This window comes from Myotis yumanensis, unplaced genomic scaffold, assembly GCF_028538775.1.
Source record: "Myotis yumanensis isolate MYYU_CA2020_CCGP unplaced genomic scaffold, mMyoYum1.0.hap1 SCAF_7, whole genome shotgun sequence".
Taxonomy (NCBI): domain Eukaryota; kingdom Metazoa; phylum Chordata; class Mammalia; order Chiroptera; family Vespertilionidae; genus Myotis; species Myotis yumanensis.
The window spans coordinates 11,157,290-11,184,459 of NW_027223758.1; the positions used below are offsets into that span (position 1 = coordinate 11,157,290).

Consider the following 27,170-nt stretch of genomic DNA (forward strand, 5'->3'; position numbering starts at 1 on the left):
ACAAGAACCTGTGAGACCCACCGGAGCACTGGGTCACATGGCCAGCCAGTTCTTTCTCCCTAGAGGCAGTCCCACATTCTAAAACAACAGTGAGACGAGACCAGCACTCGCTATGGGCTGGGCACTTTGCTCAGCATTTTACATATAATTCCTACTTGAATTCTTGCCAAACTCTTGGAAGTCAGTAAATTAACTTTATTATTTGTCTCTGAGGAAACAGAAGCACAGAGAGGTTAAGCTACCCTTCAAAGCCCACACAGCTAAATGGAGAGAACAGGGCTTGAACCCAGACTGCAAAAAAGACGAAAAAGACAGTATTTCAATCATCTGTTGCCACTGGTCACAATAATAATGTTTGCCAATGTCGACTCAACATTTGTTTTCTGCTGGGTGTCCGTTATCTTGGGATGACTCCTAGGAGGTATAGGTCCTGTGATTTCCCCCATATTTTGGATTAGAGGCAAAGAGAGGTGAAGTGTCTTAGCCAAACTTACACGGTTAATTGGGGGAGAAACAAGGGATTTGAAGCAGGTCTGTCTGCTCCAGAGTTGGTGACGAACAGAGGGGAAGTCCATTCTGGCACAGAACATGCCCAGGGAGGTGCAGGGAGGCCCAGAGAAGCCCATGGAGACACAGGGAGGCGCAGGGAGGCGCAGAGAGGACCAGGGCTACAGCAGGCGGGCGCTGAAGGCCCGTGAGAACATGGACCTAGCAGGCATTTCCTCCAACCCCACTGTTGTCTTCTGACCTGATGCCAGGAGCTCTGGGAGCGGTGCTGCGGGATGTGCCGTGGGCGGCCCACTGCAGAGGGCATCCTGAGGAAGAACTGCCTGGCAGGCCCTGTTTGCCCTGGCTGGAGCCCAGCGAGGGGCGGTGGAAGGGAGGGGTTCTGAGTGGGTGGCTATGTAGGGGTGCCCCTCTGCAGGCCAGGCTGGGGGTCCTTGGTTTGGGGGACTGTGCAGCAGAATGGGACAGTGTCCGAGACAGCAGGGGGTCTGATGCCCTGCAATCATGAGAATAACATCAGGCACATCCTAAGCGAGGGAACCTGCAGAAGCCTGGGCAGTCTTCTGAGCGAGATTGCGGGCAGTGGCATCTTTCCCTGTCTCTCAAAGGCCCACTGAGGCAGGGCGCACAGCTGTGGAGGTCAGGGCGGGAGTGCCATGGTATAGTGGGCATCACACACTGTCAGAAGAGGATGCCATGGTAAGTTCCCTGTGGGTGCCCAGAATGTCAGAATTTTTTTTGTTCAAGAACAAAATCTGCATTTTTCAGTGAAGTCTCATTTTGAAATGGCAGCAACTAATTAAAAAAACCTCTAAGCCACTTTACAGGCTGCAAAACAAGCCAGGCCTCTGGGGGTGAGGCCAGTTGGTTTTTTAAAAATTGTGGTAGCCCGACCAGCATGGCTCAGTGGTTGAGCCTCAACCTATGAACCACGAGGTCACAGTTCGATTCCTGGTCAGGACACATACCCAGGCTGTGGGCTCGAAGCAGCTGATCCATGATTCTCTCTCATCATTGATGTTTCTCTCTCTCCCTCTCCCTCTCCCTTCCTCTCTGAAATCAATAAAAATGTTTTTTTTTAATTGCGGTAAAATACACATAATACACTATTGATCATTTTAACCATTGATAAGTGTATAGTTCAGGGGTATTAAGTACATTCACAATGTTGTGTAATCATCACCACTGTCTATGTTCAGAACATTTTCATTGTGTGAAACAGAAGCTCTGCACCCATTAAACAGTAACTCTCCCCTTGCCCCCCGCCAAGTCCCAGGTAGCCTGTATTCTTCTTTCTGTGTCTGTGTATTGGTCCATTCTGCGCACCTCATGTAAGTGGCACCATGCATATCTGGCCTTTCGCGTCTGGCTTATTTCACTGAGCATAATGTTTCAAGGTCTATCCGTGTTGTAGCCCGTGTCAGAATTTCCTTCCCTTTTAAGGCTGAATAATATTCCATTGTATGGTGGCCCACATCCTGTTTAACCATCCATCTACCGATGGGCACCTGGCCCTTTGCACCCAGTGGGCCTCTGCTTTCTTGGAAGGAGCTCTCCTGCCCTGGCCACCGCTTACATTGTGATTCCATCTGACCTCGGTGATTTTCATTGTCGTCGTGTTGGCAAATAGCTGAGCGCTGGGGCCCGCAATAAGGTAGACAACCTCTGAGGATGTTCCAGACAATGGGGAGACAGAGTGGTGGTGGGGTACCCAGGGTGCTCTTGAGCCCTGAGGGGACAAACGTGATCTAACTGGAGACCACAGCTGGGTCTTCAAGGATGAGCCACTGAGATGCCTGCCCACCTTTATTAACTTGGCAGAGGAATCTGAAACCACGTGAAGTAACTGGCTCTAAAGCCAGGCTGCCTGGGCTCCAGTGGGGCTTCTCCACCCACTAGCTGTGTGTTCTGGGGCCAGTGCCTTGACCTCTCTGTGCCTGAATATCCTCACCTGTCAGATGGTGGTGATGAGTGGACCTGTGGCCTAGGGTTGTTGTGTGGATTCACCAAGTCTGTACCTGCGAGGTGCTTCCAGTGATGTCACATGTGGCAAGCGCTGATAGGCAACAGCTGTTATTTTGCGGGGAGGGGGGAGAATGGCGCCCGAAGAGGCTGGGACAGAGGCAGGCGCCAGGTTGAGCGGGGCCCTCACGGCCACTGGGGGAGCTTGGGTGGTATCTGGAGGCACAGGGAACAGGGAAGGGTTTGAGGAGACGTGCATGCACCTTTGTGATGGCCGTGACCCAGAAAGATCCTGCCTACGTGGGCCCTCCCTCCAGCCTCCCAGGAAGCCGCTCATTGTCTTTCTGCTCAATAGCCTGGAGCTTTTCTCCCTGAGAGCATCTCCTTTGTTACTGGATGTGCCAGTAGCTCCTTAGGACGGTGACAGCTGTCCACTGCATGCCTTGGGACGGCCCTCTTCCTTCTCAGGCCTCCCTTTCCCCATCCGATGGTGCTGGGCTGGTCATTTCTAAGGGAACCCTCAAGCAGCCGTGCACTAGAATCTATGACTGTTGGTGGGTGGAGTTTATTTACACACGCCCACCAGACAAGGAGGGAAGGGTGACATTTAGGGAGAAGGGCTCCCTCCCATTTCTCTTGGGTCCGTAGACTCGGCATTTCCCAAATGCTTATTAGCTGGTAGAATTTGTTTCCCATTCTCGTAAACCCATTTAATAATCTTCAGAGCCAGTGTTCCACAAAACACCCTGGAAACACTGGTGGAAATGATTTGTTGGAGCCAAAAGCTGCCCAACGGCCAATGTAGGTGGTCAGTAAAAGAAATCTATTATTTGCAAATGCAGAGTTTTGTTTGGCCTGGCTTCTTGGCCCCAAAGTGGGGAGGGAGCTAGTGCTGTGCTTCAGGGGAGGAGATTACTATTGAGCAAAACCGCTCATCAGCTGCTGCAATGAGCCTGTGGGATCCAGGCTGACTGTTGACTGAACCGTGGAGGGTGGGATCCTATGTTTCCATTCTCTCCGGTGACTCATAAGCCAGGACATCTTAGGACAGACGGTGTGAGCCACCTGTGTTCTCAGACAACCAGGAAGGGATGTCTGGGACAGCCAGTGGTCTGCAGTGGACATCTTGGAATTAGTCTTTGGTGGAACAAAGCATAGAGTAAAGTATAATGTGTAACAATACTACTTTTATTTTGAAAGAATAAAATATACATATGCATTCAGATGTGGAGAAATGGATAACGGTGATGGGATGATAGGCAGTTTTCCCCCCTTATTTTTTATTGCCGCCCAGTTTTCTTTCTTTTTTAAAAATATATTCTTTTTAAAAAATATATATATTTATATATAATATAATATATTTTAAAAATAGCCGAAACCGGTTTGGCTCAGTGGATAGAGCGTCGGCTTGCGGACTGAGGGGTCCCAGGTTCGATTCCGGTCAGGGGCATGTGCCTGGGTTTCGGGCACGTCCCCAGTGGGAGGTGTGCAGGAGGCAGCTGATCGATGTTTCTCTCTCATCGATGTTTCTAACTCTCTATCTCTCTCCCTTCCTCTCTGTAAAAAATCAATAAAATATATTTAAAAAAAATATATATATATAATATATATTTTAAAAATATATGTTTTTATTGATTTCAGAGAGAGTAAGGGAGAGGGAGAGAGAGAAACAGCAGTGATGATAGAGAATTATTGATTGGCTGCCTCCTGCAAGTCCCCTATCGGGGATCAAGCCTGCAACAGGGGCATGTGCCCTTGATTGGAATCGAACCTGGGACCCTTCAATCTGCAGGCTGATGCTCTATCCACTGAGCCAAACCAGCTAGGCTGTCGCCCAGTTTTCTATTGTCACTATGGGTTTCCTTTGCAAAAAGAAAAATACATATATGACAAGTAAAATACATATGTGTACATCTATACATCCGTTCCACAAACACACATGTACGCCATACTGAAATGATATCATACAAAAACCAAGATAAAGAGGCTTGGGTGAGTTTTTGTCTTAAGTCTTTGGTTTCTAATAGTTCCTTCAGAGTCTGTCATCCTTGGATTTTTCCAGATGGGCAGCAGATCTGGGAGATGGAGGCCACCGTGGATAAAGACAAGAGCCAGCCTGTAAGCACTGGGCGAGAGGACCGAACGCCCTGACCGTGTCCTGCCCACCTCCCTCGGGTCCTCTTTCCTCCCTTTTCCTTTCCTGCACCAAAGTCCCAGGGCTTTGGACCTAACAGCCACGCAGTAGGTATTGAATTGACGAATTAACTAAACGTTCCATGAGCACCAGGCCGCTGATTTGTAACGGTGACATCTTACTATTCTTCGATAGAGTAAGTGGCAGTTCTTTCTTTGCCGAGGCTGACAAGTCAAATTCCCCTTCAATAGCATTTCACCTGTAAACGTATGCCACGTGCCATGACTCAGGGAGATGGGCTGGCTCCACGCGCTTGGGGCCTTGGATGGGAATTTAGATGTTGCCGCCGTGAAGTTAATGACAACCCCTTCCTTCCAGAACATGCTTTTTGTTGAGATCCCCGAGTACCGGAACAAGCACGTCCGCACGTCGGTGAAGGTGAACTTCTACGTCATCAACGGGAAGAGAAAACGAAGTCAGCCTCAGCATTTTACCTATCACCCAGGTGGGAGCCTCCCCGAAGGCCCCTGTGGGGAGGCAGCATGAGTGTGTGGGTGAAGACCCTGGTGTGTGCTGCCGGCTGGGGGACCTCGGGCTGGTGGTGCAACCAGCCCGGTTTCCTCACCTAGCAAACGGCGCCTTCCTTAAAGAGTTGCAGGAGTCAGGTGCACAGGAAGTGCTCAGCACGGCAAACTGGCAGCAGCGCTGTGAGCTGTTGGTGGTGTTAATATTTCCTTTGGGAGGGCGGGATGGGGAGAGGCGTGTGAGGGCTTGCTCAGCACAAGGTTGCAAAGCTGGTGACTCCTGTCCCTGCCTTAGATTTGATCATGATAGGGGTAGAGGTGACTGTGCCCTAAAACCCATGGAATCTCTCGTTGACCCCACTGTGGGTGGTAACCCTGTGGCCAGTCCAGGAGGTCTCATTCCCACAAAGTAATCCCAGGAGGGGTGACAAGTGCCATTGTTCATTCATTCATTCATCCAAAAAATATCTGAGGGCAGGTACTGTTCTGAGCTTGACACACAGCAGTGAACACACAGATAAAAAGCCCTGCCCTGGAGGAGCCGATGCCCTAACAGAGGGGACTTAGATGGAAGTGATATTGATATTATTGACACATCAGATGAGGAGGGGCCTGCAGAAACAGGCTTGAAGCTTCCCAAGGCTTGAGACAGGCCCCCTAGGCACCTTCCCAGAATGGGAAACCTACCATCTAGACCAGCAGTCGCCAACCTTTCAGACCTCACGGACCACCAGTGTCCGTGGACCACCGGTTGGCGACCGCTGGTCTAGACTGTCACCCAGGGTGTAATTTCTGTTCTGTAATAGTTTCCCAGGGAGACTCTGGGTTGCTGAAAGCATGAACCCGAGGGCCGGTGCTGAGAGCTTGGCCTTGGGGAGAGGGGGCTCTGGCGAGGTGTATCCACGGGTTTATGGGGCCCCAGCCCAGGACTGACGTGACATGCCGTGAGTGGCGATGTCCTAATGGGACCTGGAACAGTGGAGACGGTCCCTGGGAGGGCTGTAGACTGCATCACCACCATCCTGCTCACATAGAGGTTTTCCGTTACGTTTTATGGGTTCTCACCTCTCATGTGTGGAGGTGAGGCCGCCCTGGGCCTGGTTGGCGTGCACCTGTCTGAGCGTGGTCCCAGTGAGAACTTGGTCCCCAGGGGTCCAGGATTGAGATGGTGGCCTTTGAATGGCATCTTGAGGAATGGTTTCTGTGGTTGGTGTCAGAGCTGTGTGCTTGCTTTAAGGGCTGAACCTCCTTGCCTCCTCCAACCCCCAACACGGGGGAGGGGGCCCCACTTTGATTACTGTCCTGTCACCAGTTCATTTACTCCAGTGCTAAGAAAGCTGATTCCTCAGCTCTGGGGTTGGATGTCGGAGAAGGACACATTCTGGTGACGCTGCTAGGTGGGGAGAGAGGTGTGGACAGTAACCACAGCACCACTATCAGCAGCAGCAATAATAATAACGATAGCAACAACAGCAGGCATGGAGCACTTACTGCATGCCAGTCCCTGTGCTGAGTACCCTGCACACACAGCTCATTTAATCCTCTCAATAACCCCACCAGGTAAGTGCCTGTGGCTGCCAAGTAACAGATGGAGAAACAGGCCCAAGCCAGCAGGTCTCATTCCCCCAAAACACTGTAGAGCTAAGGAGGCCGACAGTCACCGCTTGGTCATTTCTTGTCCAGAAAATATCTGAGTGTCAGTTAAGTTCCAGGTAGTGTCTTAGGTGCTAGGGACCCAGCATTGAACAAAACAGACAACTCTCCTCTCCACCTGCTCCCCAGCCCCCCCCCCCAAAATCTCCTTTTGAGGAGCTGACTGTCCAGTGGGGGTGTTCAGATAAGAAGGCACGTCTACAGAATATGTCAGTGTTCTGATGAGTGATGAGTATTATGAAGGACAGCGAGAAGGGAAGGGGCTGGAACTGGTAGGCAGAGGGAGGAGGGACAGCATTATTTTAAACCAAACATTCTCCTTTGAGCTCTGCTCCTGGGGAAAAAGGCTGCAGACATCCCAGGCTGAGCCCCTTGCTATTCACAGACCACCTTTCCACCACTGGAAAGACCTGTGGTTCATAATCATCACCCGGGGTTAGGTTTCTGACTTAAGACCATTGCACAGGGAGCCTCTTGCCTGAGGCTAACAAATGTCAGAGCCAAACTATTTCACACACCCATTCGGACTCCCAAGGCCATGTGCCCAACCTCTGTCCACTGATCCTCTGTGCACACCTGCGGCTTACTAAGAATGGTGCACCCCGTGTGCTTTTCTCACAGTCCCAGCCATCAAGACAGAGCCCACGGATGAATATGACCCCACCTTGATCTGCAGTCCCGCCCACGGGGGCCTGGGGAGCCAGCCTTACTACCCACAGCACCCCAGGGTGGCCGAGTCCCCCTCCTGCCTCGTAGCCACCATGGCTCCCTGCCAGCAATTCCGCTCGGGGCTCTCATCCCCAGATGCCCGCTACCAGCAGCAGAACCCAGCGGCTGTCCTGTACCAACGGAGCAAGAGCCTGAGCCCCAGCCTGCTGGGCTACCAGCAGCCAGCCCTCATGGCCACACCCCTGTCCCTCGATGCCCACCGCTCCGTGCTGGTGCATGCCGGCTCCCAGGGCCAAAGCCCGGCCCTGCTGCACTCCTCTCCCGCCAACCAGCAGGCCTCGCCGGTGATCCACTACTCACCTACCAACCAGCAGCTGCGCTGCGGAAGCAACCAGGAGTTCCAGCACATCATGTACTGCGAGAATTTCGCACCCGGCACGGCCAGGCCCGGCCCACCCCCCGTCAGTCAAGGTCAGAGGCTGAGCCCGGGATCCTACCCCACGGTCATTCAGCAGCAGAATGCCACAAGCCAAAGAGCCGCCAAAAACGGACCCCCGGTCAGTGACCAAAAGGAAGTATTACCTGCAGGAGTGACAATTAAACAGGAACAGAACTTGGATCAGACCTACTTGGATGACGGTAAGATGCTCGTTTTCCTTATTGCCCCTGAGGACGGTGCCCCGAGCGTCCCCCAGTTCACCTATGGCCTGAGCATCTTCCTTTACCCCTTGGGCCTGGTGTCCCTTCTGAAACTTAAGGGATTGGATAAGAGGCCCTTATGCCTCACCTAAGCCTCTGCATGAATCATTTCCCAGCAGGAATTGGGGGGGGGGGCGGTGTTAGGGGTTTTAGATGCCCCCCCTACTGCCATCGTACGAGAAAGAGCAAATGTTCTGGCTGCAGGAGCATCCCGGGGCCATGAACTGGGTCAGTTTAACTGCTTCCACTCACTTTCCATTTGCCAAATTTAGACCAAGGGTAGGAAAACAGAAAGGAAGGAAAGCTAATCTCTTATTCCTGTAGAGGAAAAAACCCCCGCTTTATAACCCTCTTTTGTGTATTTGGGGGGGCAGAGAAAAGAAAGGAGAAGTTCACTGCCAAGTGGCTCTGTGAGGAGGGAGCATGAATGGGGGCTTGCGGGCAGGCCGCGGGCATCTGTGCCCCGTGCTGGTGGAACAGAGAAGCGCATTGATGGGAGGGGAGCCGTGCGCTTCCGTTGTGGTCGGGCCAAGGACAAGTGCAGAGGCGGCTTTGTGTGAGCCTGTAGGTGCCCGAGCACATTGGCAGGGGCCCAGCTGGAGAGGATCGAGTTGGAGTGGCTGTGTACGTGACACTCACCTGGGACCAGCCAGGTGCCCCTGAAGGACGGAGAGGGCGGGGCAGGCAGAGCAGCCTTCCCATGGGGACCCCAGAAACGGGAAAACGGGTGGTTTGGGTTTCTTAATGGGAGAAGGAAAATCAGTACAGTGGGGCCTTGACTTACGAGTTTAATTCGTTCCAAGACCGAGCTCGTTAAGGAGCTTGTTAACTCAAATTACTCTGTCAACTCAATGCAAAAAATTGGCCGAGAGACAGCTGGTATCTCAGAAAACTCGTTAGTCCGGACACTCGTAAGTCAAGGCCCCACTGTATCACTGGCTGCCACCCACAGCTCCAGCCTCACACATTAGAGATAGTAGCATCTGATACACCCCGAGACCTCAATTATTTAGGAAAATTGATTCTCAGAAACCCAGCCGAGGAGTAGGAAGGAAGGCAGAAAGCTCTAAGTGGCCGCAGGAGTTCTCATAGAGACCAGGCACAAAATATCAGACACGTGAGTGCAGGAATTTTTGGGTGCTGACGAGAGACTGACTTTTACTTTATGCAAAGTTTTGGTGATCTGGGTTATCTGGGGTGGTTTCCATGTCTTCTCTCTAGTAAAACTATCCATCAAAAACTCCCCCCAGATGCTTCAAGCAAAGAGCTCTAGGGCCACTTAGAATGTGTAGGGTCAGGCTGCACCATGTGTTGACCTCCAGGTTTTGCTGCATTAATCATTGATCCGTCTAATCCGGAATAATCAAGCACAGGTTGAGTTAGGGTCACTGGGCTCGGTTTTGAAGGGCAGATCCACGTGCGATGCATTCTCGAACAGTGTACACCCGAGATGGCTAAGATAAACTTCTGGTTTATCTAATTTCAAAGGCGATCCTCATGTAGAAAGTGCAAATGATACAAATGCCCATGGCGAGCGGATAAGTGAAATGCGGCTGTAACCAGACCTCTCTCCATGTGTTTATCAGGGCTGATGTGCTTTATAAATAAATGAGTGCCTGAACAGGGCGGGTAACTTTCCCCAGCTGACTCTGTGTCCGGCGTTGGCTCAGTGTCCGGACCGAGACATGTGCCGGCCCCTCCCACCCTGTCTGTCACCCCACATTACAGACAAATAGTGAGTGTCTCGGGCAGGAGCAGGAGTGAGTCCGTCTGTCCCTGGCTCTCTGTGACCCACCGAGATCCACGGGGCCTGAGGTGGTCAGCAGTCACCTTTGCGTGTCCATCACAGCGGAGCTTCCCGTTTTCCCAGAAGCCTATGCTGTAGAGAAAGCGGCTGGGAAGGGACGTCTCCTCAGGCCTCCTGGGTGTCTTTATGGACACAGGCAGGTTCAAAGTCATGGTGAGAGGGGGCTCTGGCAGGTCAGCAGCATGTCCGGCCCAAGTACGTCTCGGAGAGCTGAGTGTGGTGAAATCGCTTCCCCTGACGGAGCCTTTGCCTAAGCACGTTCTGCACAGCCTGGCTCCATGGGGTTGGAGGAGGCATCCTCTGATGCGAGGGTTCCATGGCTTTTTTATTTTTAATTTGAATTTTATAATTCAGTGACAGTTGACATTGGGTATTGTTTTGTGTGAGGTTCAGGTGTACAGCATAGTGGTCAGACAGTCCTGCGCTTTACATAGTGATCGCCCCAATATTTCAAGTACCCACCAGGCGCCATACACAATTATTACAATACTAGAGGCCCGGCGCACAAAAATTCACGCAAGGGTAGGCCTTTGCAGCCCTGGCCCTGCCCCCCGCCTTGGGCTGGTGCTGCCCGCATCAGCCACCACACACCCTGGTTCCCCAGAGCCCTCCACCCCCGATTGATCGCCCTGCAGAGGGTGGCCTGGGCCTCCCTCTTTGTGGCAATTGTGGAGTTCCTCCCCTCCCCCATTGATCCACCCACCAGTCAGTAGCCTGGGCCTCCCTCTGCAGGGCAATTGTGGGGTGATGGCGGCCCCCCAACCAATCACATTGCACCAGCCTTGGCTGGCCTGGATCCAGTGCATGTCATACCATGGTCATCCGTGTCATAGCATGGTCGTCAGGATGGTCGTTCTACTGTTGGGCCATTTGGTCAATTTGCATATTATGCTTTTATTATTATAGATTACTAACTGTATTCCCTATGCTGTACTTTAAAAGCTAAAAAAGCTCATTTACACCAAGTTTTTTTTTTAAAAAACTCATATACTGCGGGACTTGTCAGAGCCTTTACTGCACTAGTGGACGTTATACATCTCTAAAATAAGGGGACGTGGCACTTTCCAAATGGTCGACCACAGAGAAGAGAGCATAGGACTCCAGGAGTCCTGCTCCCAGCATGCCGGACCCTGTGTGGATGGAGCCCTGGCGTGGTGCCCCACACAGGCGTGGGGCAGTCCCTCCCCCCACATTCGGGAGAAAGGACCTGAAGGAACCTCAGAATTTAACGCCCAGAATTGCCCATCCCATATGCCACATGCAGGCTTCTCAGTTCTTGGGCTTCACGTTCCTGGGCCCCCAAAGGGCAGCAGTGTGGCTGCTGGTTAGATGTTCACTGCTTGACCAGCATTGTCCCCAAGGCTCTGTCCACGCAGGATCCTCCATTGGGGGAGGGAGGGTTCTCATGTGGCTGGTTGTACCCAGTGGTAAGCCCTAACTGCACCGCCCTATAGCCACCAGGCAGAGCTAGGTGCAGTCTTGACTCCTAATTGCTGGACTATCAGATCCCTCTCACAGGCCTGGCAGCCGTGGAACATTCTCAGATCCCACTGCTGGCTGTGTGGGAGGGGACTCAGACTGCTCAGTTTGTTGTTTTGCGTTTATTGCTCACAGGTGAACTGAAATTCCTGGCTTATTTCTCTAGTCTGGTTGGGAGACAGCTAGGTTTTCCAGGTCCCTTTCTGTCCTTGTCATTGGTTGCTCCAAAGGGATCGTCCCCCAAATACGTACCTGGCCGCACCAGCTCCCGCACAGCGTGCTTCCAGCTTGTCGGTCGTTCTCAGGGGCCATAGCCTCAGGGTTTTGGCAGAGCAGACTCTCCTTGGAAACTTGGTGAGAGCTGGGATTCATGTTTCGAGGGTCCAGGGACGGTTCCACAGATGGTAAAGGAAGGGGTCACCAGCGAACGGGGCCCAAATGAAAACTGGTAACATAGACGTTGACCACGCCCCTGGCTGCGAGCCCAGGAAGCCCAGAGTTTGGTTATCTTTTCCTGGCCCTTTGCTCACGGTCCAGAGTCTGGGCCGGGTGTCCACCTGGCTGCCCTGTGTCCGTCTGCTTTTCATCTCTCTCTCCTCTCCCCGACTGCATTCCTGCACACAGACGCTGTCTGTCTGGGCTCCGCTTTTTCTTGGAACTCCAAAATGCCACTTCTACTTTCTCCACTCCAAGGGCTGGAGACGTTTTCAAGAAGTCTTCTTTTTAAACTAGTGAAATAAGTGATATTCCAGGGCAGCATGGGTGCTCTCTCCCTCTCTCCTCTGCTCCTCTGTCCACTCCAACTCAGGCACCTTTGCTTAGTTCTGGAATGTGTGTTCCGTGCACACACTTGCTCTCTTCCCTGCTCTCTCATCCCTTCTGGAAGGAGTGCCTTCTTCTAAATGTAGCTGCTGGTTGCACCTGGGAAATACCACCAGCTCCTAGCCGTCACAGGATCCTGTGGGTAGATTCTTTCCTCAGCCCCTTCCTCCCTCCATCCCCTCCCTGTCCTTAGCCCCACCTCCTACCCCCTGCTTCTCCCCAACACATATTTATCTACTGGCTGCCTTCTCTGTGCCCTGCACTGTTCTGGAACTCAGGGATACAATGGTGAACAAGTCAAGGGAAATTCTTGCTCTCACGGGGTATTTTTTTTGTTTTGTTTTTGGTAGAGCATGTAAGGTGGTAACTAAGCGTATTTCAGATGGCGATAGAAGTCGTGAGGGAAATTACGCAAGGCTAGGTGTGGCTGGATAGGGTGGTGCTGGCCCCTCAGACCAAGTGCACAGCAAGGCCACTCTGAGGAGGTGTGCTTGGGGAAGATGGGAGGGAAGGGTGTTTTAGGGAAAGGGAACAGCCCCAGGGGAGGCTAGGAGGTCAGAGGAGTGTGCTAGCGTTGGCGGGTTTGGGGCTGCAGCCCCGTGTGATTTGATTTACCCTTTGTAAAGATCGCTCTGGCTGCATTTGGAAAATGCTCTCTAGGGAGGCAAGACTTGGGAAAGAAGGGATTTATTTCATTCTAGACTAAGCCAGGTGGGCAGCTTGAGTCCTGCCCAGGACTGTGCTGGAGGGCGGTGCATTCTACAAGGGGCGGCACACCCTTTCACTGGCGTGGCCATTTCAGATGTCACTGCAGTTGCCACCGTGGGTCCACCCACAGGTAGTTCTTGCCACTGCTGTCGCCCAGAACAAAGGGCAGCTGTGCCTTTGCCCAGGTGCCTCGATGGAGCAGGTAGGAGGGTTTGTGCTGTGCAGGGCCCTGGGGGACAGGGACCCAGTGGGACTTCTGCTGGTGCTGCTGGTGCCACACCCTCTAAAGAAGCAGGGTTCTCAGGCTATCGGGCCATCTCACCACAGGCTCTGGAGTAGCGAGCTCACACCAGAAGCCTCGAGACAGACATGGACCAGGGGATAGAGGTGAGGCCTGGGACTCAAAGGATGCCCTCAGTTCCTTCCTGGAAATGTCTTGGGGAGAAGGATGTGGTCTCAGTGACAGCCTGAGCCTCTGCCAGTGACTTGTAAGGATGGCAGAGGGAGAGAGTGTGTGTGTGTGTGTGTGTGTGTGTGTTTATATGTGTAGGAAGAGCAAATACCTGTCTGTATGTTTTTTTTAATCTTTTCAATTCCTTATATGAACTTCTTAAAAATTAGTCACTGAACTACATTGAACAAATTTGAATATTTTCTCTATATTTAAATATTAAAACATATGCATATTCAGAAATCAATAGAATACTCTGAATTTCACCAGGTGGGCGACCACATAATTACCCCCTGGACCACGCATGATGTAGAATTTTGTTAGCACCAAGAAGTCCCCCCTGCCCTTAGATCCCCTTTGCCCCCCTCACGGACGAGGCCATACCTGCCTGCTCACCACCGAGAGTCTCTGCCTTTGTGCACAAACAGAGGTCATGCAGGAAGCTCCTCCATCCACCGCGAGCTGTGTGACCCGGCGATATTGTCAGGCATCATTGAGGTTCATCCATTTCATTGTCGTGAATTATTCCATTGAGGGAACATCCTACAATCTCCACATTCATTCCTGTTAATGGACAATTGGGTTGTTTCCAGTTTTATGAATAAAACTTCTGTGAGTACTGTGAACTCTTCCTTTGGTGCCCACACGGAAGGCCAGGCGTCATTGTGCCAGCGTGTGTACCCACGGCAGTGCATGGGAGTCATGCCACGTGGTTTTAAGTGTAGTTCACTTTATATCTTCTGACCTTGGGACCTGCCCTCATGTCTGAGGAACATGCCTCGTTATGGGGGATCCGGGCAGCAGACCCAGGGAGCAGCAAGCTGTTTGGGTGTGAGTTGCTCTAACCCTTGCTTGGGCTACCTACCTAACATCTCTGGGCCCCTGTCTTCTCACCCATGAAAACTGTATCTCCTGCTCAAATACTCAAACTGCCAAAGATGCATTCAGGTCTGAACTTGGAGTTGCCAGCCAAGGACATAAGGCTCCTCAAAGATGTTCCACAATTAATACCATGATGACCGTAAGAGCCCTACTTCTCTTCACGTTTCTCATGGCACCTTCTCTGGACTTTACCTTTATTTCGGCCATTTAAAGACTTTGGGCTTTTAAAATTATTATTATTATTTTAATCCTCACCCAAGGATATGCTTAGAGAGAGGAAGAGGGAGGGAGGGAGGGAGGAACATTGCTGCCTTCCATATGTGCCCTGACCGGGGATTGAACTGGCAACCCTTCAGTGCACAAGATGATGCTCAACCAACTGAGCACTCTGGCTAGGCAAGACTGAGCGTTCTTATTGGACAAGGACACTCTGTGAAAAGTAAGTAGGAAAGTGCCCCAGAGAAGGGCTGCTCCGAGGCTCCCAGGGGCTGGCTTTCAGGCAGCGAAGAGGCATCTGTTCACCTTGGGGTCAGAACAATCCGTTTCCCTTCCCCGATGCCGTGTTCTTCCCGCCAGTGGAAGAACCAGAGGGTAGATGCACACCACTGAGTGCCCAGGGAAGGTGGGCGGCCGTGGAGAGCTCTCCATCCCTGGAAGAGGCCACTGGGCGCAGTGGGAAGGGCTGACCACACCACCGGGAATTCCCATGGATGTGGCTGGCTGCCTCGGGCCGGCAGGGACTCAGAGCAGAGGTCCCGACCTCGGCATAAAACACGTGCAGTGCAGTGGCCTGGCCCGATGCGAGCTCTCTTTTTCTCTGGTTTTGTTTTGATCTTCCCCTTGCCTCCGTTCTCAGTATTTTCTCATCACGTGTCCCTAAGACATAACAGACTGGCAGGAAGTGTCAGCCCCCCCCCCCCCCCCCACCACCTGTGACACTGGGCAGGTTACTCGCCTTGCCGTGCCTCTGCTTCCCCATCCGTACAGTGGAGGTGATTTAGCTCCTCCTTCAGGGGCTGCGAAGAGCGTGAAATGAGAGACTGTGTCACATGCTTAGAACAGTGCTTGGCACAAAGTAACCCTTGATACATGCTGGCTACTATATGTATTTGTTTATGAATTTCATTGACTTCATGAAGGATGTGGCTCAAAATTTTTAAATATATATATATATTTATATATTTTATTGATTTTTTTTACAGAGAGGAAGGGAGAGGGATAGAGAGTTAGAAACATCGATGAGAGAGAAACATCGATCAGCTGCCTCCTGCACACTCCCTACTGGGGATGTGCCCGCAACTGCAACCAAGGTACATGCCCTTGACTGGAATCGAACCTGGGACCCTTGAGTCTGCAGGCCGACGCTCTGTCCATTGAGCCAAATAGGTTAGGGCAAAATATATTTTTATAGGAGAATTAAAAAATTGGCTTTTCTGGCCTTTGGAGATGGGGACCACGCCCCTTCATGCTCCGTGTCTTCCAACGCCCCAGAGCACAGGCCCCGCTCCCTCCCACGCTTCCTTGCAGCCCCGCGGGATGTGAACCGGCACGAGGGAGATGACGCTGTGGCCCAGGGACCGCTGGGACGTGCAGAGAGTGTGTCCCCTGACAGATCTTGGACCAGTGGCCCAAGTGTTGCTGGTTGTGCTCTTGGCAGAGGGACCAGGGTGCCCTTTGAAAAGGCTCTTTGCCCAGAAGCTGGATGTGCTCGTGCGTGAGAAACAGGCCAGGGAAGAAAGGACAGAAGGACGCACCCTCCGACGTGCGGGAAGCGGGAAGGGAACCGAGGAGGGGAGAACATTCTGGGACCAGCAGGCTTTGTTCGGCGGGTCAGGAATCTTTCACTGGGGCCGCTCAGTGCCCACGGCAAGCCGGTGACAAAGCAGCTCCTGTTTGGCGAGGCATGCAGAGCCCGATACAGCCTGGCTGCTGCTGAGGGCCACGCAGAGTCTAGGCCAGTGATGGCGAACCTTTTGAGCTCGGCATGTCAGCATTTTGAAAAACCCTAACTTACCTCTGGTGCCGTGTCACATATAGAAATTTTTTGATATTTGCAACCATAGAAAAACAAAGATTTATATTTTTGATATTTATTTTATATATTTAAATGCCTGTACCCCCTCTTGTGAGTGCACGATGTAGAGCTGCTGTAGGCACTTGTGAGCAGATGCCTGGCAGAGCTGGGCTTTGAAGAGCCCCGAGGCTGGCTCTCCGCTTCTGTCCTTATTACCCTGCGGGGCTGTGTTTTGTTAATTCAGCAAAGGGTATTTAGAGTTACCAGAAAATTCAAAGTCCAGAAAACTGCTTGCCTAGAGAGGAGCCCATGGAATTTGCAAGAGCTGCTGCTTGAAGATGACTTAACTGGCCTCATAGCCGGCCCTTGTCCCTCTCCCAGGAGTGACTGTCAGGACACCGATCCTTCTCCAGGGGCGTCTTCCTTTTGCCCAAACTCTTGAAAGAGCCTTGCTTTCTAGTCGTGCCTCGCGGCTGCCCTTCCCTCCCACGCGCCTGTGCTCGGTGCTGCTGGCTTATGTAACCGAAAGGCGCCCCTTCCAGCTGACTCCAGACCCATAAATGCTCAGCCATCTTTTAAAACTCTGCAAAGCAGATGTTTCCGAAGGAATGTGCTCTTGCATTTTGAGGTCAGAAGCTACCAAACCACAAGAAAGTCCATTCTCAGACTTGCTGTCCACTCAGCCCTCATTCCAGAGCAGCATCTGAGCCACAAAGAGCAGGCAGGGCCCATAAAGAGGATCCAGAAAGACATCACATGGTGTCATCTGATGGCCCCACAGTCAGGCACCGAAACCTGTGCTTTTAACTCTTCTGAGTCATGTGCGCTGCATTCAATGCCCCCCCCCCCCCCCCCCACTCCCCACCCCTCCAGATGAGGTTGTTCTCTTGTGGTAACAAGTGAGTATCTTGTGAAGGAATAGGGGGAAGATCCATGGTCGGTCAGCATCCAGACCTTCCTTAAAGGCCCTTCTGTACTTTCATTCTTACAAGCACAGAGCGCAGACGTGCCGCCACTCCCTTCCTTAGTGAGCCACCTGGATGAGCCGGAGACATTGCTTGTTCAGGGTGACGCGCAAGTGGGTGCAGGACTGTAATTGTGACGGGTCCTCACTCGTCCCGGCCATGGCCCACAAGACTTCCTACAAAAGAATTGACCCAAAGTTACGTAAAAAATGTGTAACTTCCCAATATCGATTCTGGCTGTAATGGTTTCCTCTTTAGAAAAGTAGAATGGGAAAGGCAATTCAGTTATTTGAAGCGATGAAGTAGATGGCGGACAGGGAGTCAGACCTTCCTTACTTCACCACGGATTGTTCTCTATGCTCCCTACCTTCTCCCCCATCCAGAAACCCATTTTGGATAAACAGTGAAGCTTTATTTTTCCAGAAAAAAAAATCCATCTTTTATGAAATAGTCCTGGTTTAATTCTATTCCATAGAATTGTGGATTGGATGCCTTTTTTCACCTTTGAGTATTGTTTGGGACTTTTCTTGCCCTGGACCTATTTAACTTGATTTTTAGTATGGATTTTTCTTTTACTTTCTACCTTTTCAGAAAAAAAAAGAGGGGCTTTGTTCTTGGGGAATGATGAAACCATTTCTCTGGCTCTTCTCCCTGCATTCTTGACACCTCTTTAATGTGTTACTGACCTGGCATCTGGCTAAGCGGAGGCTGCGTCTGTGAAGGCCGGCTGGGGCTGTTTTGCCCATCCAGGATGTCAAGTCTTTCTCTGGGTGAAGCCAGAGGCAAAGTGAGACTGGAATTTGAAGGAGTCCTTCAGGTTTCAGGGGGACATCTGCCTCATCCCTTTAAACTGCCACGAAACCGGATCTGTGGCCAGGCACCGAAGTGGAGGCCCCCCGGTCATTTTACAGCGGGCTTTATGATGGCGTTGTCTGTTGCAGGAGGTGTGGACTTCAGTCCCAGGCATTCTGCACACCAACAACTGGGTTTCATCTGAAGCCCGTTAGTTCCACCGTCCCGGGACTGGTTTCCAAAACTCTAGACAGAGTGGAGGTTCTGTTGCATAAGCCGACGACGTGGAGGACTCGTTTGAAACGTTCAGCAGCCGGTTCTTATAGATTGCTGGAAGTTGGTGGTGCCTTTTGAATCCTCGGCTTTATTGGATGCCTAAAAAAGAATTGACCTCAAGTTGATTAATGCACCCTCTCCGCTTCTTACAGATGGATTGAGTTGTGGTCGGCTTCAGTGCTTGGAGCAGGGGTGGCCAGTGGGTGTTCCATCGGCTGCGTTTAGCCTGCAGATATTTAGTTTGGCCCACACATTATTTTCAAAAATATTTGGATTAGGTGCCAATGTTTAAAAACCAAGAGATCGCACATAAAAATACAGATTTCCGGCTTTCCTTGGAAAAGGCAAGGATCTGGCTGTCTTGGGGCCCACGTTCTGCCTAGAGGCCACCAGGAGTCAAAGTCAGGGCCGGGCCTGAGTAGAAACCACTTCCTTCATGCAGAGCATGTACTTGGCCTTGTCCCCACACTCCCTCTGGCCTCCGAGATGGATGGTGTGTCCGTTGTTACTTACCATCATGCTCACACTGTCGTTCCCCTTGTGCTTGGCTGACCTCACACAGTCAGGGTTTCTATCTGGACCTGTTAGGCATCAGCATTTGTGACCTCTCCTGGAAGTGTCACTCAGATCCGAGCCGTCTAAGCCAGCACCAGGCACGCAGTGGAAGCTCTGGAAGTACTATCTCCTTCTACCTTCCTTCCTCCCCACTCCTTAGGGACAGGAGTAAGATTTATAAAAACCTTTTACTATGAAATATTTTGAATATATATAAATAGAGAGAAGCATAATGTACCCATGTGCCCACCACCCAGCTTCAACTGTTGCCAACTCATGGCCAATCTCTTTTTTTCTATACCCACATCATCTGTCACCTCCATTTCAGTCATATTTCGAAGCAAATCCTAGACATCCAAAATCTTAGCTATCAAAAATGACATTTCGTGTGTAAGATAGTATGTATCTCTAAAAAAAGGGATTCTGAAAATACTATAATACTATGAGCATGCATGAAACTTAATTAAAATTCCTTAACATCAAGAAATATTCAGTATTTAAACTACCCATGGAACTGGGTATCCCATGAGATGTCCAGTTTGAACTTCCATGTATGATTGTCTCATACATATATTCAAGACTTTTTCTTCTTTGTTTTATTCTTACTATCTTAGAGTTTGAATCAGGATTCAGACCAGGCCCACACATTACACATAGATGCCTTGGTTTCTGAGTTTGTTTTAACCTGGAGGTGCGCCCTCTGGATTAAACAGCATAACCTTTCTTTTGTTTCATCACTATTGAGATCATTTTGCAGTTTATGTGTTGAAGAAACCAGGTTGTTTATCCTGTAAAATTCCTCACGCTGGCTTTTACCACTTAGTCCCATGATGAGGTTGACCATGGTTCTCTGTGTGTGTCCTGTAAATTGGAAGTTGATTCCAGAGCAGTGATTTTCACCCCGTGTGCCACAAGAATTTTTAAAACGTGCAATACCTGTGTATTTAGTCAGGGGCACTGACCTCTTTTCCCTTAGATTGTCAAATAAAAAAAAGACAACAGCCAACACAATAATAGTCAGCTGGTGTGAATGAATCAAAATTATACCTATTTTTTGTCAGATCAGCAAAAAATGTAATGGTTTTTTTTGTTTATGTGTGTGTGTCACAGAGTTTTAGTAATTAGTTTATGTGTGCCGTGAGATGAGAAAGGTTGAAGATTGCTGGTCTAGAGGCTTAACTATCTCAGACTCAGTTGTCTGGGCCAGACTGCCTCACAGGTGGTGGCGTCCCCTGTCAGGTAGTACAGGGCGTCAGGCTACCTCTCTGGGTGATGTCTGTTCATAGTCAGTGCCTACTTCCATTAATTCAATGGTGCATTAATTGCAAAATGGTGATATTCTATTCTAATTCTATCTTCCCTTCCTCTTTTGCTAGCTGGAAAACTTCTATAAAGAGAGACTTCCCTTCACCAACAATGGCAGAATTCATATAGAAAAAGCAGAATGAATACTTGATTCTTCCTCTTTATTTACCAGTTTTTAAAATAATGGGCTGGTTCATTAACATCCCCCAATGGTGATCAATTAGGGTTTTTATTTTGTTGGTGCCATAATGAACTCATAGACTTAAGCATAATTGATGTTTTAAGATTTTAATGGACTTTTGTTTATAGTTCCTTTTGTCCTTATCATTGGTTGAATCTAAATTCTATGACTTCCTCTTTCTTTCCACTGGCTTAGCAATGCACTTAGATATTTGGAGGCTTCAGGGAGAAATCTAAATGTATATTCGTATCATCAAGGAATCTTTAAGTGTGATTTAACTATAGTTGGAGTTTGCAGAGCAGCGGGGAGTTATGTATTAAGATGTAGGGGGCTACTCTAACTGAAACCCAAAGTAACAGTATCTTACACAAGATAAGTGATTTATTTCTTATTTAACAGTATAGGCATAAGAGTCCAGGTCTGGTATACTGGCCCCATGGTGCCAAGATGAGGCTCTTTCTGTCTTATCGTTCCACCATTCTTAGGGTGGCGCCTTCATCTGCACTGTCTAGATTGGCTCCTGGACAGGAGGAAGGAGGGCATGCTGCTGCCCTATAAGGGTATAATCACACATATCTCATCATCTGATACCCCATTGGCCAGAACCTTATCATGTGATCACACTGAGCTGCAAAGGAGGCTGGGAAATGTAGTTTATATATGTACATTACCCAACAGTGTGCAGACTAAAGACCTGTTCTCATGGGAGACAGGGAGAATGGATTTGGGTCTCTGCATAGGAAGCATGATCATAATGGGAAAATAGCCCAAAAGGAGGTTGGCTATTTTGTATTCTTTAATAGTTGTAGGAGTTTCTTTATCCCACAAATATTTATCCAATGCATCCCAAGTGCCAAGTATAAGTTTTGGGTCCTGGGGACACAGTGGTACATGAAACAGGTGAGGTCCCTGCAGTCATGGAGCTTGCCTCCTAGCTTACCAAACAAGCAGATATATATATATATATATATATATATACATACACACACACACACACACATACACATACACACACACACACACACACACACACACATATATATATATGGCCTTAAGTGGTCAGTTATTGCTGATTCTCCTCAAATTCAGGTTCAGTTCAGGAAACCCACACATTTTCTTAATACCTTTTGCCTGAAGCAGGGTTTCTCAGCCGCAGCACAATTGACATTTGGGGCCGGAGAATTCTGTCACGCAGGCTGTGCTGTGCACTGTAGGCTGTTTGGCAGCATCTCTGGCCTCCACCTGCTAGATGCCAGTAGCACCCTCCACCCCAGTTGTGACAACCAGATTTGTCTCCAGATATCCCCAACTGTCTCCTGGGGGGAAGAATTGCCACCGGTTAAGAACCACTGTTCTGAAGGACTTGGTGCCTGATTCTGGTGAGAAGAACAGCTTTATAACCTTGAGTGTTGACTGAACTAGATGATTTCTGGGGAGTGGGGCAGGTGTCTGCTCCAGAAAAAGGCCTGTGATCTGTAGACTGGAGAATTCTTCGAACTCTCTGCACGTGTGAAGCCACCAGAAGCTAGTTTCTTGCTGTGCACAGTGTATTCCCTGGCGAGTGTCCCAGACAGAGGCTTCGGAGTGAAAAGATGTCCATGTGTCGTTGTCAAAGGAAGCTGGACTTGGAGCCTCAAGTTGCTTGCTCCTTGCTGGTGGCCTGGGGTTAGGCGCTTGAGCAAAGTGATCCATAGGTTGTCAGCTGCCCCACAAACACGGGAGGGCTGGCGGTGTGGATGCGGCCTCCTTTCGCGTGGCCTCGGCGAGCTGCTTGCTTCGGGGGACTTCCTTTCTGGACACCTTGCCTTCCTGGTTTGCTCCGAATCACCTGGTGCCGGTTCACACATTCCTTCTTAGAACAGATGTTCACTGTGCACCTACTGTGCGCTGGGGCTTCGTGCCAGGTGCTGGGACACAGCAGTGAATCCTGTAGGTGAGGCCCCTCCCATGACAAAGCTCTTTAGGGGGAAAAGTTAATCAGGAGTCAACCAATACATGATAAGAATTCCAGACGGGCTCAGGGCTCTGAATAAAATAAACAAGGTGAGGGTAGGGGCGGTTACCTGGATCCGAGACCTGAAGGAGGAGGTAGAGGAGGGAATTCCAGGCAGAGGGAACAGCATTTGCAAAAGGCCAGAGCTGGGAAGAAGCCTGTGTGAAGGGACAGAGTGAGGTCTGGTGTCGCTGAGTATGACCAGGAGTGAGTGGCAGGGAGGTTTTGAGGGCAGGCCAGACCACGGAGGCCTCACAGGCCACCGCGAGAGGTTTGGATTGGATTCCGGGAGGGAAGGGAAGCTGCCAGCAGGTGGAGGGTTGCAGCGTAGGGGGTATGTTTGCCAGGCCAGCAAGTGCGGGAACTAATTATAACATAACAACGGTCCCTCCCCCTTAATGAGCACCTTCGGGAGGCAGAGACTATCATCCCGAGTCACAGTCATAAAGTCAGGCTGAGAGGGAGTGTCTGCCTCGGTCCCAGAGCTAGAGGCCCGCAGGCTGAGCTGTTAGAGGCGTGTGTGGGAGAAGGTGATCTGGATGTGATCGTAAACAGAACGGAGCACTTATTTTAGGCCCTTTCACCCCCTCTGTCTGATGAGACTCCAGAAAATGGGCTTTCACTCCCAAAGCCCCTTCTGGTTGCCCCCAGGAACCTCAGATTCAGCTGGTGCTACCGTAGACTCCTAGTCCCACTGCTCTCTTCCCATCTCCCTTCTCTGTACAGCTGCCTAAGGAATGTGGGGGCGTGGCCTTAGGCAAGTTACTTAATGTCTGTGACCTCAATGTCCCCACCTGTAAAATGGGGAGAATAGCAGTGCTTCCGGTTGAAATGAAATGGTACCTGGAAAGTGTGTCTAACAGAGTGAGCCACATAGCAAGCTCACCACAGAGAGTGCCGGTCAGCTTTACCCCTTCCTTGGCGTCATCTGCATCTGTCCAGGGTGTCTCCACATTTGGGATGTGATGTTTATTCAGTAACTTCTCACCAGTTCCAGGCTGAGGCCCTCTGCTCAGAACCCTGGCTGGCCATGCAGGCACCCCCTGAGTGTGGGGTGCGGGATGTGGATCGCAGTCTTGTCTGTACCAGCAGCAACCTAAATGTTCATAAAACACAGCCACACCAGGGAGTCCTGAGCAGCTGTGGACAGGAGTGGAAGGGCTCCTTTTCCTGTCTGTGTTTCTATACTTTTTAAATTTCCTTTGCTTCTTTGTCATATGCACATATTATTTAAAATATTTTTTTTGAAAAGGACATGTTTCAGATCCTTGAAATGGCCATAGAGGCTAGCATAAAAAAATGAGGATTTAGGGAAAAAAGCTTTTATTTCTGCTTCGGGGTGTGTCTCCCACCATGTGGATGTGATTGCCTTTTCCCACCCTCTCCGCGGGGAAAGGAGAGTGACGTGCAGCTGTGCGGAGAGGGTCTTGCCTCTGAGCCTTTGCCTCCACCCGCACCTGGAGCGCCATATTCTCCCTCTCGTGCCTTTTGAAATCGGACCAGCGTTCCGAGGCTCTGACAAGCTCTCTGCTCTCGGCAGCCAGAGGGCCTTTCTCCTCCTCTGAGGGCTGGACATGTGCTTTTTCAAAGTGGTCGTTTCTCACATACGCCTTTCAGGTGTTTCTATCTATTTTTTTCCTCCCCTGCTTCAAGTTCAACTCGCTGGGACAAGGACTGATGTCTCTGACTCGTCTGTGCCGCCTGTGCCCCTGGGCTGACTTTGCACATAGTAGGTTCTTGCCAACATGTGCCCATGTGCCCCTTTGATCAAAGCCTGGTGCGGCTCCCTGCACACAAGATGCTCACCAACGCTCTGTGGGTTTGCATGACTACCTAAGGATGAAATGCAGATCATATACCGCCTGGGGTTTAAATAAGCTAAACCTATTCATCATCACAGGACATCAATAATGATTTTTAACAAGAATAATAGCTAATACTTAGGTGGCACTCTCCTAAGACTTCGCTGTTTCAATTCATTTAATCCCCATAACAGCCCCACGGGGCAAGTACTGTTGTTATCACCATTTTATAGATGAGGAAACTATAGCCCAGAGAGGTTAAGTAACTGGCCCAAAGTCACACAGCCAGTGAGTAAAATTGTAGATGTTATTTATGTCGTTTTTTGTTCTGTTTTGTTTTGTTTGTGGGTTTTTGTTTTTGTTTGTTGTTGTGTGGTTTTTTTTTTGGAGAAGGGAGTTCGAGAGTATCAGTAATACCCTATAGAGCCTACTAGCAAGGTTTGATAACATATTAAACCTAGAGAGACTGCCTGTATCCTGAGCCTAGAATTCAGGCCTCAGCAGGTCAGCTTTAGGATCTAGGACTGTGAGCTTTTCAAATGGCCTGGAAAAACGCTTGAGAGACACAGGGTATGGGTGTGGGGGTACAGGGATAAACTGCTAACTCCAGGAAGAGAATTGCAAAATTGAGGTGATAGTGTTTAAAGAAACGCCTACAAACATAAAATGTCAGCCAGTCCCTTCAACCTTTATAGCAACATTTAGATGACATTTACTGTGAGCAGTGGGGCCTGTGAGCTGCTTGGCATGATCTGGCCTAGAGTTGCCAAAAGTGAAAGTGCTGGGCACTTAGAATGTCCGCAGGGACTTTGCGGGGTCACAGGGACAGTGTCAAGGAAGGACACATCCCCATCTGAAGGGTGCGGGAGGCTCCCACAGGGCGCCTGGGCTCCCTCTCAAGGCCATGCTCTCCAGGCCTCGGACTGGAGGCCGAAGCCGAAGACCAGGCTGGGGTGGGCCCTCAAAAAACGCGCTGGCCACGGGGCCCACAAGAAAAATCAATTCCTCGCCGCCAGCCAGCAGCACTGCCCAGGGCCCGGCCATCCTGAGGTTGTTGTGACAGCAAAACCAAACGCCATGGAAACGGTTGTGCAAGCCCAGGAGCAGGCTGCCGGGGAGCAGGGCAGCACTCAACTCCGCTCGGTGCTCTGGGGCTTCGTTCTGCTTCTCCTCCTCCTCCCCTGTCATTCTGTTGTGCTTGGCGCGGGCTCACCTTGGACCCAGAAGTCTCCTTTTGCAGGGAGCCCTGCGAGCTTGCGTTGCCTTTTCAGGCCACAGCTGGCACCCCCCCCCCCCCCCCCCCCGCTCCTGTTCTGGCTGCTGCCTTCCAGCTCCCTGCTGCTCCTGAAGACAGAGTCCCTGTGGGCCCAGCCCGTGGAGAGCAGTGGAGGCTAGGGACTCCTGGGAGTGGGCACCGAGCTGGCCGGCTTCGCTCTGTAAACAACACAGTGTTTGCATCCCAGGCCTTGCCAGCGGGGTCTCCCTCCTGCTGTGGTCCAGGCGTTTCTGGGGGTGGAGAACCAACCCGGCCTGTGTTTTCCAAGCTGCCAGGCTTCTGAGAGAGTCAGGCCTCAGCCAGGAGCTGGCACGCCCTCCTCCTGCCCACCCCCGACTCCTTTCAGAGAACGGGCTGCCTGCTCCTCCAAGCTGGCTCCCAGCTCTCATTAGGGAGAAGGTTCTGGGATGCACTTTTGCCCCTTTAGCAGTTGTCACCCCTTTGGTCATGGCCCCCCCCCCCCACCCGCACCCCCAGCTGTTTGATGCCAGAGCTTGGGTCCCGGGACTCACCCCAAGGGAGCTCTGTCTCTGACTATGGCCAGGCCTACCCTGGAGAGTTTCCTAGACTCAGCCGCTAGAGCAGTGGTTCTCAACCTTGGCTGCACATTAGAATCGCCTAGGAATCTTTTTAAAATCCTGATTTCTGGGCCTCACCCTCCGGAAATTCTGTTTCTTTGTTACCAATGTTGTGGCCCCACCCCATAACAAAGAAACAGAATTTCCAGAGGATGAGGCCCAGAAATCAGGATTTTAAAGAGATTCCCAGGTGATTCTAATGTGCAGCCAAGGTTGAGAACCGCTGCTCTAGAGGAAGCCCCGGGGAGCTGTCTGCCTCTCAGGTCCCTCTGTGTGGCCGGTGTTGGCAGAGGGGCAGGAAGGAAGGCACCTGTTTGAGGTAACCCCGTTGGAAGGGGAGGGGCTGATAAGGTTGGGGTCCCTCCCATGGGTGCTTTGAATTCCAAGAGGGACTGTTCCTGCCAGCAGGTCCTTTAGGGAGGAAGGGGATGGGCTGTTGTCACACAGACTTGGCAACTCTCATTTCTGTGTTGGTAAAGTTTGGCATCCTGGCCCCAATTTCTTGCACTTCAGTCAGTTCCTCTCACCACATTTGCTGAGTGCCTACTATGTGCCAGGCAGAAAACAAGACAGAGCATTGATTTAGTAACTTGCATTGTGGTCTGCAATGTGGCCGTGTGTGTGTGTCTGTGTGTGTGTGTGTGCGCGCGCGCAGAGGAACAGCCAGCAGCTAGTGTGGGCAGGAGAAATAATTTGGCCTAATCAGCTTCTCCTTGAACTTCAGCGGTTAACTCTGACCATTTTAGGCCAAAAAGCTTCTGTCTTTACCAGCATTGATTGGCAAGGCAGGAGAGCGGGAAGAGTGGGTTTAAGTCTGCACCCTGGACTCGCTGGCTGCATTTAAATCCTGGCTCAGCCACCTGCTGGCTGTGTGACTCTGAGCAAGTCCCTGCAGCTCCCTGAGCCCTGGTTTACTGGACTGCAAAATGGGAATAAGAAGAATAGCACCTACTCATGAGCCTGGTGAGCATGGGGGTGTTAATGTGTGCAGTTCCTAGGACAAAACCTGGCACAGAGCAAGTGCTCCGTACCCGCCAGCCACCGGCAGCATTTACCAGCATCTGCAACCAGCCAGGTAAATTGACAGGTGCTGGCTGTTTCCGGGTCTTTCCCCTTTGCTATGACAGACAGTGCTT

The 27,170-nt window shown here is 50.8% G+C and overlaps 1 protein-coding gene across 2 annotated transcripts in view; it reads left to right on the forward strand.

The window, feature by feature from the left end:
• The window catches only part of NFATC2 (nuclear factor of activated T cells 2), a 140,232-nt gene that overhangs the window by 91,686 nt on the left and 21,376 nt on the right, over positions 1 to 27,170 (forward strand). For both annotated transcript variants that reach the window (XM_070419758.1, XM_070419759.1), the window contains exons 7-9: positions 4,532 to 4,587; positions 4,982 to 5,108; positions 7,402 to 8,088. In XM_070419758.1, the coding sequence (XP_070275859.1) occupies positions 4,532 to 4,587; positions 4,982 to 5,108; positions 7,402 to 8,088 (870 nt within the window). The remainder of the gene's footprint in view (positions 1 to 4,531; positions 4,588 to 4,981; positions 5,109 to 7,401; positions 8,089 to 27,170) is intronic.